This window comes from Amia ocellicauda, chromosome 5, assembly GCF_036373705.1.
Source record: "Amia ocellicauda isolate fAmiCal2 chromosome 5, fAmiCal2.hap1, whole genome shotgun sequence".
Classification (NCBI taxonomy): Eukaryota; Metazoa; Chordata; class Actinopteri; order Amiiformes; family Amiidae; genus Amia; species Amia ocellicauda.
The window spans coordinates 21,637,003-21,651,119 of record NC_089854.1 but is presented as its reverse complement, the minus strand read 5'-3'; the positions used below and the strand labels follow the sequence as shown (position 1 = coordinate 21,651,119).

Sequence of the window (14,117 nt, the reverse complement as noted above, 5' to 3'; positions counted from 1 at the left end):
TATACACATTATTGCCAGCCCTGGTCCTGCACAGCCCCAATCCACTTCATCTTCTAGATCACCATAAACCACCAATTCCTACACAGTGAGCACGTCAGGGATTCATCAATTAAGCAGCTCAACCAGGGCCGTTTCCAGCCAGGACATGATCTGGGGAGGGTGATCCCTGAGCAATGACAAAAAATGACTGCGCCTCGTACTAAAACAATACAGCAATATGTAGCAAAATCATGAATACAAAAGTAGGGATTTGATCAATAGAGTATGTGTTGCAAAAGTAGGCTTTACATTTTGAGATCAAAAACAGTAGAAATGGAAACGGCTAAACTAAACCAGACATGACACAAACCAATTGAAGATTAATTCCGTATAATATTAATTATTCCTACCTTATCAGTGGGAGAGGTGTTTGCAATTTAGACCCATACATCTAAAAGTCACATAAGTCATCTTCCAAAGACAGCCCGGTGATATTTTGTTTGAAATACTTACTAGATACTTACAACTTGATAATTGATGCTGCGGGACTAGGTTGCAGTGCTATAGCATAGATTTTCGCTGAGGCAGATAAAAAAGAAAAAGAGCAAACCTCTTGCAGATCCTGTTGAAGGTAAAACTCGCTACGATGCAAATACACAGCCACCGTGTCATAATAAAACTTGGACTGTCCAGTTAAAGCAACGAGAAAAGCAGCTGAAACAGTTAGTATGCCAGCAAGCTGCTGTACAGCAATAAAAACGAAGCCCGATCAAATAACATTACAATCCCTTTCTCTTGTGCTTGTTTTTCCTTCACTTTATTCCTGCTCTTTTTTTCCGCCATTATAATTTAGTTGCGTTTTTTCTTTTCTTTTTTCTACTACACCCAACGCACACCAAAACCAGACTGATGATGGGTTCCATCAAAAAACATAAAATCCAATCTGAAAACTGATCACGGTGATCAATTATAGAAAATATATTCAATGTATTAATTATTCGTTTTTTCTAGGGGGGCCCCTAGCGGCTGGGGCCCCTAAGCGGCCCCTCATGTCGCTTATGCCCAGACACGGCTCTGAGCTCAGGGAGGCTGCAGGTATTGATAATTGCTCCAATCGTTTCCAAACAACTGTTTTGAGCACCCGCTTCATTTACCGGAATGAAATACTGCCAGGTGTTGATAGCTGGTGGTACAAGGATGACCTCCAACACCTGCACAGGGGCTCGGGCCCGGATCATTCTCAGACATGGGCAATGTGGCAGTGATTTCTATTGAAGGTTTCTCCTCCACGCAGCTGTGGCACAGTGTCAACGTCTTGCTTCAAAACGACATTTTGAGCGCTTTCCACGTCACCTATTCACGTGAGCAGAAACCAGCGCTTTGATTGTAATTAACAGTGAAAACGTCACGATACCGTTATAACCCGGTTAAACGTGTACGCGTGCGCAGTGCTTATAAACCCGCTGCTGGCCAATCACACCCGAGGCAGCTGGTCGGGGCGGAAGTGACGTGTCCCGGACGCAGGAAGCAGGAAGCGCAGGCGAGCGTGTGCTGTCAACATGGCCGCCGGCCCCGCGGAAGAGCTGCTCCAGCGCTGGGAAAGGTTAGCGACTCAACCCGGTTCAGGAGCCGCTCAGCACGGCGTCTGCTTACAGTATAACTGTGGAGGTCGCACTGTAGCCGTGCTTCCACTGAGTGCTGTGTGTGCGTTATACGTTAAAATACTGTTCAATTCAACGTAGGAATACAGCAACGGCAAGGAAAATAAGATGCATTTACTCCCTATACAGGGGGTCCCCACCCTGGTCCCGGAGGACCCCCTATCCTACTGGTCTTATTCCAAACGAGCTCCCAATTACTTAAGTGAAGCCTTAAGTCGAATGTAATCAAATTATTATTAAATTGTGTAACTGATAAAAAGTTGGTTCGGTAATAAGATCCTTATACAATGTTTTACTGTTTACAATAATTACAAGGAAATGAGTTAAATTAAGGTTCAATTGAGTAAGTGAGCTGTGTACTGACAGGAGGGGGGTGTTTTGTGTTCCTCTGAGTAGGATTTATGAGAGAGAAGAGCTGTGATCCTAAAACAACACGCACAGCTCAAGTCCCCTCTCCTCTCATGTCAGATGTGCTCGGCCCCCTGGGACAGCCTGTCCTGTCACTCCAGCAGCAGAGCCTTGTACCCCAGCTGTGAGGCGCAGTTTAAGAGCTCTCTCTCTCCTTCAAATTCAGCGTGCTTTATTGGCATGACCAGAAATAAGTATTGCCAAAGCAATGGTGACAAACAACTTTGAAACACATACATGTACATTTGCATACATAAATATACATATGAATGGTAAACAATTAACTGATTCATTTAAATTAATACAATTTAAACCATAATTCAGAGAGACATAAAATGAATACTGATAATAATACTTAGGTGTAGCATAGGTGTCATTGCCTGTGTCCAGGGGTGTCCCCTGTGTGAGTGGACTGAGTGTCCACTGTGTCCCTCAGGCTGTGGCGGGCAGCTGTATACTGGGCTGCCAGTAATATGCAGCTGGTCTCTCCTAGAAGGACTGGCACTTTCTGTGAGTCTGGCAGGTCTGGAAATCTCATATAGAGATCTGCTATTGTGGAGGAAAATTGTGCTTGTAAATGTTCATATTTTTCACATTTTAGAATAAAGTGCAGCTCTGTCTCTCTCTCTCTCTCTCTCTCCCCTGAGATCTGCCTCCACTGACTGCTGACTGGTAGAGGTGTATAACTCTCCTCAAGAAAACTGCTAGCTAGGACAGTAACAAAACAACAATCACTGACTGATACTGATACACTAAACAGCACAACACAACAGAGGTCTGACACATGTAACACAACACAGCACTGTCACTCAACAAAGCACAGCATTGACACAGCACTGTCACTCAACACAGACCTGGTTTTAGGGCGAGCTATTTCACAGGGAGGGAAAGGGGAACACACAACCGCAAAATTATAGGTTATCCGTAACATGTTTGCAAAGAAGATACATTGTGGTTACACCTGGAAGAAAAAAAAACACACAAAACAGCCCACTAATAGTGATAATGATGATGATAATAATAAAGAGACGACACAACGGAGCAGAACATCTCGACAATACTAAATGTATTCCGCACCAAAGACAAGCTGCCCTGTTTACCGTGGCACAGATGGCTTGCTTTGATGTTGTGTGTTGCATTTTGTCAGGAACCGTTTCACCCGATTTAACAGATGCACCAAAGGTTAGCAGCTCTGCGGAGAGACGGGCCATTAATACTGCGGGCTTGTAAATGCCAGAACCCAGAAACACAGACCCGCGCTGGTTCAGTCCCACACTGAGACCCATGCTGTGCCTTTGTCTAATATTTAATCACAGCCTAATTACATCCTGTCAGCTAATTAACAAACACTCCTGTTTTGCATAACTCACCTCTGTTAGCGGTTTAAGCCTCTAATTTCAGAACGGGCTTTATTTATTGTGTTTATTTATTTATTTTATAACATGCCTCTGTGTATAACGCCGTGTGTACAGATTTGCAAGTCATTTACATGATTAGAAATCTCTTTCTCACGGAACCAATCAGTCGCCCTGAGCCAAGAAAGCAGATTGATTTTTTTTTTCTTTGCCGTTGCTCTTGTTGTGTTTGTTTGCTTCGGTTGGTGTTTTGCATACGGAGGGATTGCCAGTAATTTAACTGCTTATGTGATTAGAATAAAGGAACAGTCAGCGACCCAATCCGCCCGAGAAGCAGCTGAACAGTCTTGGACGGTGTGGGTTGTGTAGTTGTGCACATTTAAGGCTCAGCACAGGTAGCTGATTTAAAAATTCACCTGCAGGCACTTTTCTGAATGTGTGTTCGACATCGCTTGCATAATGAATGGGGTTTTATTGCTTGGCTTGTTGAAAGCGGGAGAAATATGCCTTCCTCAATTCTCACATTTTGGTCTTAAAAGCCTTGCTGGTCAGACTCCAGGTCCTTTTCAAAAATAAATTAATGAATATAACAGAAAGCTGTGCTCAAACAAAACCTATATCATCCTCGTGTACATTATAGCTTCTCTCGTGTCCAGCTGATAACTCTGGTACACTATTTGCTAGTTTTATCCTGAGTCTTCAGATTGTCCCTCTCTGGGTTTTGACACAGACAGTCTCTGAGTTGGGCTGTGTGTTTATAATAGAGGCCCACATGCTATCTTGGGCAAGACAGGTTTCTCAGCTGGGGTCCATGCTTTTAGTGTTGTCTTCAACTGAACCTGTAGTCCACTGCCAGTCCCGTGCCAGTCCCATGTCAGTCCCCTGCCAGTCCCGTGTCAATACTGTGTCAGTCCGGAGCCACTACCCTGCCAGTCTCGTGCCAGTCCCCTGCCAGTCCCTTGTCTGTCCCATGTCAGTCCACAGTGAGGAGGATGTTCATGTTTCCTCTATCATTTGCTCGTCAATGAAGAGTTCCAGCTCGAATCCCCTTTAACCAGATCTTGCGCAATGCAGTACTGGGAGGCTGGCGGAGGTGGAGATCTGATGCAGTTTAAACTGTTTAAAGTCTCACCTTACCTACAGATTGCATGATTTGCCTTCCCGCTTCCCCGAGGGGCTTCTGTGAATCCATACAGTTGAAGTTGAACTCATTCCACTGCCTTTCCCTCTCGCTCTGAAGTGCCGGTTTGACTCTGGATGGGCTAAGTGGTCTCAGGTGGAAGACAGTAGGCTGGTGGTGGGGCACAGACAAATAGTTTATGTATGTCTTGAGTGGCCCTGCGGAGGCCTGGACTCTCCAGCCCTCCTCTGTGAGAGCGCGGGTCAGGGCCACGGCCGCGGAGCTCCTGCATCAGAGGAGCCCGGTGCCAAGACTTGCCGTGGACTCGCGCCAAGAGGCACTAACGCTTCGATCCACACATCCACAGTGAGCACCAATAATGGGCTAATGCCATATCATGTCTGCTCCTCGGGGCGTCTCGCTGCAAGAATTGCATCTAATTTGTGATCAGCGAGGGCAGCTTGGGAGGGGATGGCGTCTTGGTAATGGGTAGACCTCTTCCTCTGTGGTCTTGTGGGTGTGTGTGTGTGGGGGGGGTCATACGCCTGGTCATACCTCCCTGCTTTTATTTTTTTCGTAAAGTGCGGAGCTCTCCTCGTCCGTCACACGGGCACCCCGGGGGACAGGTAGACGGGAATGTGGCCCTGCTGTTACCCTACTGAGCTGACAAGTTTGTGCCATGTAAGCCGAGGGTGCCAGCCCAGAGAGGGCCCAGGTGCCACAGATAGAGGGGCAAAGCAAGTGTCTTCGCTCCCACGCTTCCCTGGGGTCAAGCGCCCGACTGGCAGGTGCAGGAAATGCCAGATAAACTGCAGATGACGTCTCTTTTCTCCACGCACCCTGTGATTGCCCTTCTGTAATTGCATGTTAAATCTTTATTTGTTTATGGAAATTGGGAGCAAATTGTGCAGTGGAGCACCAAATTAAAAATGAAATAAAATAATATAATGCCAATGAAACAAGTGTGAGTCTGCGCAGAGCATCCTCAGCCCACTCGTGTGTGTATCTGTCTCCCCGTGCCGGCAGCGAACAGGCCCTGCTGAGGCCGCGGCTGGTGGAGGAGGACACGGAGGCATGGCAGAGGGCAGAGGGCTTCGCGGGGCTGCGCCGAGTCGGGGGGGTGGACCTGTCCTTCATCAAAGGGGATGATGTTAATGCCTGCGCCCAGCTGGTGGTGCTCAGCTACCCAGAGCTCGAGGTACGGGACCGGGGGCTTCTCTCACTCTTCCTCTCCCTCTGCAGCTCTAATTGATTAGTTTGCCTCACACTTTCCCCAGAACTTGCCGTTGACACCTCTCTGTCTCTCTCTCTCTCTCTTTTTCTCTCTTCAAGTCTCTATGTCACCCTGCTTTTGCGACAGACTGCAGTTGAATCATCACTGCCCAACTACAATCCCTGGCCACCCTGTAGGAGAACAAACAATCTTCAGCCCAAATTAACTGGTTCAACATCCAACTCTAGGGTCAGGCGGCTCCCCTGTCAGTCCCCCACGTGTGTCACTTTCACACGATACCATGACCCTTAGCTGCAAACCCCCCCTGAGCCCACGCACACGTGGCGTCTCTGCTGACATCACTCAGATTGCAGATGAGGCATTTGCATATGTATACGTCCTTCAGACCCGCAGCCCAGAAAACTGTGTGTCCCGACACAATAGCGCACAGACGCCGAGGCGTTGGTGTTCAGAGATTCCCGCTGAGCGGCCGCTTGACCTTTACCGCAGAGTGTGTCTCTCGTTAGGCAGCGCTCCTGTGTAACTTCACATTCAATGGAAAGCGCATTCGCAGTGTCTTTCTCGGTGTGAGGAACACTGGAGAGTTTCTCGATGACCTTCATGCTGCTGCGCCTCTGGGATCCGCCGTGCTTTTAATTACAGGTTAGAAAAATAACTCGGCACTGCGTGCCGGGGTTGCCCCACTGGGAGTCCAGTCCAGGCTGTGTGAGTGTGTGTGTGTTGAGTATGTGGCGTGAGTGAGTGAGTGAGAGAGAGTGTGTGTGTGTGTGTGTGTGAGAGAGAGAGAGAGAGAGTGAGAGTGAGAGTGAGAGTGAGAGTGAGTGTTACAGAGAGTGTGTGTCCGAGAATGCCGGGTGTGTGTGTGTAAGAGTGAGAGAGAGAGTGTGTCTGGGCGTATGGGTCTGTGTGTCCTGCGCTACTCATGACGCAGTGAGTGTGTCGAACCCCTGGCCAGACATGCTCATGCTCTGGACTGAGGCCCGTGTAGCAGAGCAGGGTCTCTTTTCCCTTCCCTGCGGGGTCCGCAGCCCCTCGGCGCTCTGCACAGGGGTGGCACCGTGTCGCCCAATTTGAGATTCTCCACTGGGATTAAATAAAGGTCTGTTGCGGATATGAGCTCTTAAACCCGCCCCCCCCAGTCCTTCTCATCTGGATGCCAGGCACTCTCCTCAGAGCCAACTGCCAATACAGACACACAGCCTGTGACCTTATGTACGGGTCTGAGATCCACCACGGGATGGCGCGGCATTTAATTCAGTCCATGTTTTTGGTAGAACGGTGGTGGGGGGGTGTTGTTACCAGTGAAAGAGTTTGAAAAAGCCCCCTAAAGCAGATAGGCGTTGAGTACAGATCAAAGCGTAAACACCTGACTCTCTGGCGCTTTGATAGGCAGTAAAAGTAAATTAAATTCGGATAACGGGATTGCCATGATGTCTGTGTGCCGTTCATCGGCCTGCCCCCCCCACCAGGCTGTGTTTCCAGCTGTGCCCCCGGAGAGCCGCGCCACCCCCCCGCCCCGCGCCTGCCCTCCCCCACTGTGTTTTGCCAGCTCATCACATTGATACACAGACACACGCTGTTTAATGTAATATACAGACCTAATTAAGTGTTCCTTGCCAAGCTCAAACAGTCACATCTGTTTATTTCTGATTGCCTTCCACCCTCTCACTCATCCCTCCCTCCTCTCCTCCTCTCCTCCCCCTCTTCCCCCATCCCCATCACAGCCGGCCTGTGCATCCTGCTATGAGCGCTGCGTCTCCCTATAGGGGCTGAAGCGAGCGTGGCACACAGTCCCAGAGAAACCGAGTCCGAATCCCCATTGTGGCACGAATCGGTTTAACCTGCGCCCGTCTAAACTGCAAGCATCTTCACCGGTGCTTTGTCACGTCTGTGACCTGTTCGGCACACGGGACAGTAGCATCCAGGGTTCACTCTCTCTCTCTCTCTCTCTCTCTCTCCCCTCTGGCTGGTGTTGTCCTCTGTACCCCAGGTCTTGTATGAGGACAACGAGATGGTGCAGCTCACCGCCCCCTACGTCGCTGGCTTCCTGGCCTTCCGCGAGACTCCGTTCCTGGTGGAGGCCATCCGCCGTCTGGAGAGCAGGGACCCCAGCCTCCTGCCACAGGTCAGAGGTCACACCACGTATGTCCCAGCCTCACCCCCTGGGCTCAACTCACAAGACACCGTCCGCCCTGCTGAGTTAGTGGTCAAAGCTGGCCAGATGTGTGGTTCCCCGTGTGATGTTCTCCAGCACCCGTTAACGGGGGCTGTGTTGGTGCAAAGTGTTCTCCTGCCCCCATCTCCTCTTGAAGTCTTGAAGACTTTTGCTCAATAGCTCTCCACTAGTTTCCAGTATGGTGAAGAATCACATCATCGCATTGCCTCACCTCTCAGCCCGCTGTTCTGTGTCCGCAGGTGATCTTCGTGGACGGGAACGGGCTGCTGCACTACAGAGGTGAGTCTGACAGGGATGCCCCCCCGCCCCCCAGTGGCACGTGTGAGTCTGTCAGGCGTTCTGTTCGTGTGTAGTGCTTTTGTCATAATTCTTTTCCACACACGTTTGACAGTTTCCTTCCTGTAATTGTTCCGTTTGAGCCAGCACCCAGTAACCCACAAGGGGTGTGTGTGTCTGTGTCTGTGTCTGTGTCAGTGTGCACGTGTGTGTTTGTGTGGTGACGGTGGTGGTGTGTGTTTTTTTTGGGGGGCAAGGGGGAGTGGAGGAACAGGGCTTGAATGTTATGATGTATTTTAATTTCACCGAATCACTAATGAAACCCACAACAGTAATGACTCAAACTGAGCTGGTGAGACTCCATCGCAGTGGAAATGAGTCGTGAAGGACTTAAATGCTGCTGTCAAGCCCTCCATGTAGCGCATATGTTAATTTATGCAAACGAGAGAGAAGAAAAATACAGTTTACTTTGGGCGGGGGGGCGGAGGAAAAAAAGTGCATATTGCAAAAGCAGAAAATAAAAATGGAAGTCAACTGCCTTCTCTTTGAGTGCCAGACTGCTTAGACAGGCTGCCGGGGTGGGGGGCAGGTTAAAAGATGCACGGCGGAGCGGTATGTGTTGCCCATGCCCAGCTGGAGGGGGCAGTACTCATCCGTGTGTGTTTGGGACCCTGCAGAGTTCGGGTTGGCGTGTCACCTGGGTGTGTTGACTGGACTGCCCTGCATCGGAGTGGCCAAGAACCTGCTACAGGTGGAGGGTGTGGAGAACAGCCCGGAGCACAAAGTGCAGGTAGGGGGTCCGGTAGAGGGGGACGGAGGGCAAGGAGATCAGACTGGTGGCAGGAGGGAATGGGGTAACATACTGGAGTGAGTGTTGCCTGGGATGGGGGGTGGTGACGTGTCTCCAAACCACACAGGCCAAATCCCAGCTGTGCCTCCATTTCCCTCTGCCTTTGCATTATTTATCGTTCAGAGAGATTGAGTTGTGTTTTTATGTGCTACACAAACTTCCCCACTGTGCACAACTATCATTACACACAGGTATATATATATATATATATAGAAAGAGGATGCATTTCACACTGCCTGCACTAACTGACAATCTCTCCTTCGAGAGCAATAGACACAGGGGGTGCGATTAGTCTGTAAACACAACGCTCTCCGGGGTTATCTATCGCCCGTTCCGGCGCCCGGCTGGAGCAGAGAGTGAGTGTCTGTGCATACGCCAGTGTGTGCGCCGAGAGCGATAATGTCTGAGCAGCCCACTCCAGCTTAATTATGAAGCAATCAGCGCTGCCATAACTGTCCCCGTGATGCATGCGTGTTGCTCGGCTAATCTGACTGTAATGTGTGGCGGCACGGCGCACTGTGTTTGCACTGGGTTATGGCCTCGTAGATTAGGATTATTACTCTAATTGATCTCGTGGGTTCTTTCCATCATGAGAATAGAGAGAGAAACTGATAAATAAGTCAATGCCCGTACCTGTGTAATTGCTTTTCGTCCGGCAAGTTAAGAACAGCGGTGTTATGCTCGCGAACCAGGCCCACTGATGCCGAGATATGATTCGTGTCTCCCATCTGTGTTCTGCAGTTTTCATTAACTCAGAATTTCACAGGTGCTTGAACAGATGTGCTGGTGTCAGGGATGTGTCTCCTCCAGTTTGTCCGGGAAAACTTTGTGTGTGTGTGTGTGTGTGTGTGTCTGTCTCTGTCTCTCTGTCTCTCCCACTTTATCCTCCAGGGCTGCCATGATTGAAAGAGATCCATTCTCCTCCTTTAGCACTCTTAGCCAGATTGGTCTCCTGATCCCCATTTATTGACTTTCCTGTCCTGTGCTGACAGATCCGAGAGCTGCAGGCTGGGGGCGACTCCTTACCTCTCGAGACCCGAGCCGGGAGAGTCCTGGGCAGGGTGAGTGAGGGTCTCTTGCTTGTCTTATTTTGTGTTGGTTTTAAATGTGACTCAATCTGGGGGTGCTGTGGCCTATACAGGACGGAGGCAGCAGATCTGAGGTGGAGCGTTTTGATTTGTAGAAAACAAAACCAATAGTCATGGAGAAAAGGTCTTCCCAGCTCCAGATCGCTGGGTCTGGTCTTGTGCGGTCGGTGTGAGTCTGACCGGCATCTCTGTGTGCGTCTCCCTCCCGCAGGCCCTGCGTAGCTCGGATAAGAGCACCAAGCCCGTCTATGTGTCCGTGGGCCACCGCATCAGTCTGGACACGGCCGTGCGTCTCACCCACGCCTGCTGCCGATACCGCGTCCCGGAGCCGATCCGACAGGTAAAGGCTGGATTGTGGGGGCCCTTCACGGTGGGAGGAGAAGCCGGGGTGACACGTGGGTGGCTGCGTTCACGTGGACTGATGTCTCTCTCCTTCGAGGGAAATGGCACAGTCCGGCGCTGTCCCCGTGTCTGGAGAGCCAGATGGTCTCCATTTGCATACAGTGTCAGTGTAACATGCCCACAGTCTGTGCCAGATCTCTGTGCTTCCTGCCGTCTCTGTGCCACATGGCTGTGCTGTTCCATCGCAAATCCTCCTCGGCTCCCTGCAGCCCACACAGCACGCTGCGCCGGCGGATCAGCACCGGATCGTCGCTGCACCGAGCGCTGTGAAAGGAGACGCTTCTCTCATAGTGGCTGTGGATTCATTCATCTCGACTGTTGGGAAAAGCAGCTGCACACAAGCATCTTCAGTTACAGTGTCGAGTATCTGCACTCTTTTTAGAAATCAAGGTTATTCACTCAGCGGTGAAGAGTAAACCATAGAGATTTCTTTACACTTTGTCTGGTGTTTTTTGGACACTGTGTCATCCTGGCCAGTGTCAGTAAAGAGGCTCTCAACGTACTGATGAAAGCGACAGGGTTTGTGTTTGAGCACAGTGTGTGTGAGTATCCGACGAACACAGGAGAAGGGCGCTGTGCTGGCTGGTGCAGATTCTCATGGTTCACTCAAGCGGTTGAGTCACGATAATCTGTGTTTCTGCGTTTCGTCATCTGTGGGTTTTGTTCTGCAGGTGGTAGATGTCAAAATGCACATGTTTAACACATTGTACCATAGCTAGTGTCATTTTCTTCCAGAGAGCGCATTGCACACACGACGGTAACGAGGTGGACGACAAAAGCATGGCCAGACACTGTGGCGCTCCGGTCAGTGCCGAGGCGCGGACGGCAGATGCGATCCCCGTATTTGATGAGTGTGCCGTGAAAGAGTTAACCTCTAGTTCGGTGTCTCCGTCTTCTATTCCCCCTCCTTCCCTCGATCCGAGCGAGCGGATGACATGTCTTGGCAGAGAGCGCGGGCCCGCGTGCCGTCGAGTGTGCGCCGCGCTCTGCTCTGTATGTGCTGCTGCCGAGGCCGAGCGCTTTCTTCTCTGTCTCAGTCAAGGACGAAATCAACGAGCACTCCAGCGCCTTGCCGGAGAGACGCGTCTGTATCGCTGCAGCACAAATCAGACTAGAGCACGGGCTCTGATTAGATTTTTATTAGTATTATTATTAGAATATTTTTTTGCATTACAAGGACACTCATTTCTAGGCCAGTAATTGCGGTCTATTTTTTTTTTTTTAGTCACAGCATTGGGTTTATTTGTATTTCTATCCACTTCAAGGGAACGAACAGTAAATGGACATGAATTGTTAATAGCCAGGGCTGCGGGGGGGGGCTTGGGGACACGCCATATAGCTTTTAAGTTAATTTCAGTCCCGGGGCTGCACAGGAAAGTGAAAAGTAAAGAAATACCACACACTCGGGAGAGCAGACTCCCACACTGGGCCGTGCAAGATCATTCCACACAATACCGCGGATCACTGTGCGTCTGAAAAGCGATCCCGGTCAGATAGCACTTCGGAGCAACCCGAGAACGCTGTTATCGACGGAGACTCGATTATCGCAGGAGAGGCTGTATTGTGTGTCATTCCTTTGTCTTCTCTGCCTTCCTGATCTGATTCGACAGCGTCTGATTGAACGGTCTCGTATTACAGCACGAAAGTGTGGCTCCACATGCAAATAGGCAAACGGCAAACCCAGGATCGTATTGCAGTTTGTTTATCTTTTGTGGGGGGTGAAGAAAGACGACTTTGGCGCTCAAACAGCCTCTGCTGACAGATTTGTATTGTGATTGGCTTCAGCCAGGTTGCAGTTTTGATACCGCTTGATAACGCAGTCGAAAAGTCCGTAGAGGCTGCGTTTCGGTCACACGATACACAAATGGATGTTAAAAAAGCTAAAATGAGCAGAGGGGCTGCGTCTCGTCTGCCAGAAGTGCACTGCGGCCTGCCAAGTGTTTAACCCCACATAACATAAATCCTTTAATAAAACATGATCGTGGACGGGCAAGTGCGTTAATTCCACGTGGGAATTCCCGGTCCCCCGAAGCGTCAGCCGACAATTACCAACTCGGAGGATTCTACCTCCGTAAGCGGGTGTATAAACAAACGCTAATAGACCGAATTAGTTTTTAATCTAATGATGTCGCTTAACAGGAGATGGCAGGCTGGGGTTTTTCGGCGCTATTGATAGCGTCCCCTGAGGAAATCCGCCTGTGGGAGACCCTGTGCGTGCCAGGCCTTGTCTTCGGGAGAGGGGAGCGCTTAATTATTGAGAGAAAGATAAAAACCTTGTTGTGAAGAGAGAGAGAGAGAGAGAGACGGCAGCCATGACAGGGGAACGTTAATTAACCCTTCGGATCCATGGAAAACATTGAAGGACTTGGATAGGCATTGCCAGTTCTTCTAATTTGCTGTGGCTCTGGCCTTTTCCAGTCGAATCCGGTATTGTGTCCTGCCTCCCGGACTTCTTTTTTGGGTTGTAGAGGGAGCATTGTACGTTTCTGCGAGGACGAGGTGGCAGTAACGCACCCAGCACCACTGAAACACAGAGCTCCTCAATGATGCACACAAACGAGAGCCCTAGGCAGTGTGAAACGGCCCAGTTTCCCACACTTTCACACCCCTAATTGGCATAATTATCAGCCCTCTGCAGGAGAGTCTGAATCGGTCTCTGTAGGATGCTACACTTCACAGGGACCTGCTGTAATGTCAGGCTGCTCCTTTACGTGCTTGGTGTTGTCACTTCCTGTGTATCTGCGTAGAGAGCTCTACCCTGCGTCTGTAAAAACTTTTTTGCCCCCACAAATCTGCGTGATTGCCCCGTAACAGAAAGCTCATCCGTTTCATAATTGGTCTTTTGCCTCAAAACTTAAAGTGCGTGTGTGTTAGTGTAAAAGATATAAGGTACGTTTTTTTTAAGTTTCACACTGTAAACCCTGCCTGAAGATTTCTGTGACATTCTTTGGCAGAGAGGTTTCCCAATTAGTGGAGTTTGGAGGTATTCTGAGGACTCTGAGGCGCCAAAAAGCCTTACTGCACCTCAGCACGGAGAGCAGAGAAGGACAGAGAGGCGATGGATGAGAGAATCGGGTCACATTAACTCAGCAAAACGGCCCCCAGTTAACAGCCAAGGGACTTGTTAGGGCTCAGGGCCACTTCGTCTTCATACGGAGTACAATGAGAACTATCATTGGTAATTTGCAAAGAAAAGGCAGGGAGAAAGAGAGTGAGAGTGTGTGTGTGTGTGTGTCTGTGGTTGTGTGAGAGTGTCTGTGTGTGTATGAGAGAATGTCTGTCAGTGTAATGAAAAGGCCACCCTTTCTATTTGTGTGGGTCTAATAAATTGGGAAAATGCAACAAAACAACCACAGGCTTCTGATTTAGATGTTGTTTGTGTTGCTCAAAAGCCCCAAGAAAGCCGCCAGTCCGTCTCTGCCGGGTTTCGGAGGTGGAGGCACACATTGGAGCGCCGCCGGGCCGCCGTGGCGAGAGGGTCGGGTTTGAGCCAGAGAGGAAGGTTTAAAAATAGTGAATTATTGGCGAGCAGCAGCCGGGGAGGACAATGTGCCCAGGCTACCGTGCG

At 49.9% G+C, this 14,117-nt stretch overlaps 1 protein-coding gene across 1 annotated transcript in view; it reads left to right on the top strand.

The window, feature by feature from the left end:
- Positions 1 to 1,483: 1,483 nt before the first annotated feature.
- The window catches only part of LOC136749773 (endonuclease V), a 39,150-nt gene continuing 26,516 nt past the window's right edge, over positions 1,484 to 14,117 (top strand). Inside the window, exons 1-7 of the mRNA XM_066704307.1 lie at positions 1,484 to 1,582; positions 5,550 to 5,721; positions 7,748 to 7,882; positions 8,173 to 8,212; positions 8,887 to 8,999; positions 10,052 to 10,120; positions 10,359 to 10,487. Coding sequence (XP_066560404.1) covers positions 1,539 to 1,582; positions 5,550 to 5,721; positions 7,748 to 7,882; positions 8,173 to 8,212; positions 8,887 to 8,999; positions 10,052 to 10,120; positions 10,359 to 10,487 — 702 coding nt within the window. The 5' untranslated portion in view covers positions 1,484 to 1,538. The remainder of the gene's footprint in view (positions 1,583 to 5,549; positions 5,722 to 7,747; positions 7,883 to 8,172; positions 8,213 to 8,886; positions 9,000 to 10,051; positions 10,121 to 10,358; positions 10,488 to 14,117) is intronic.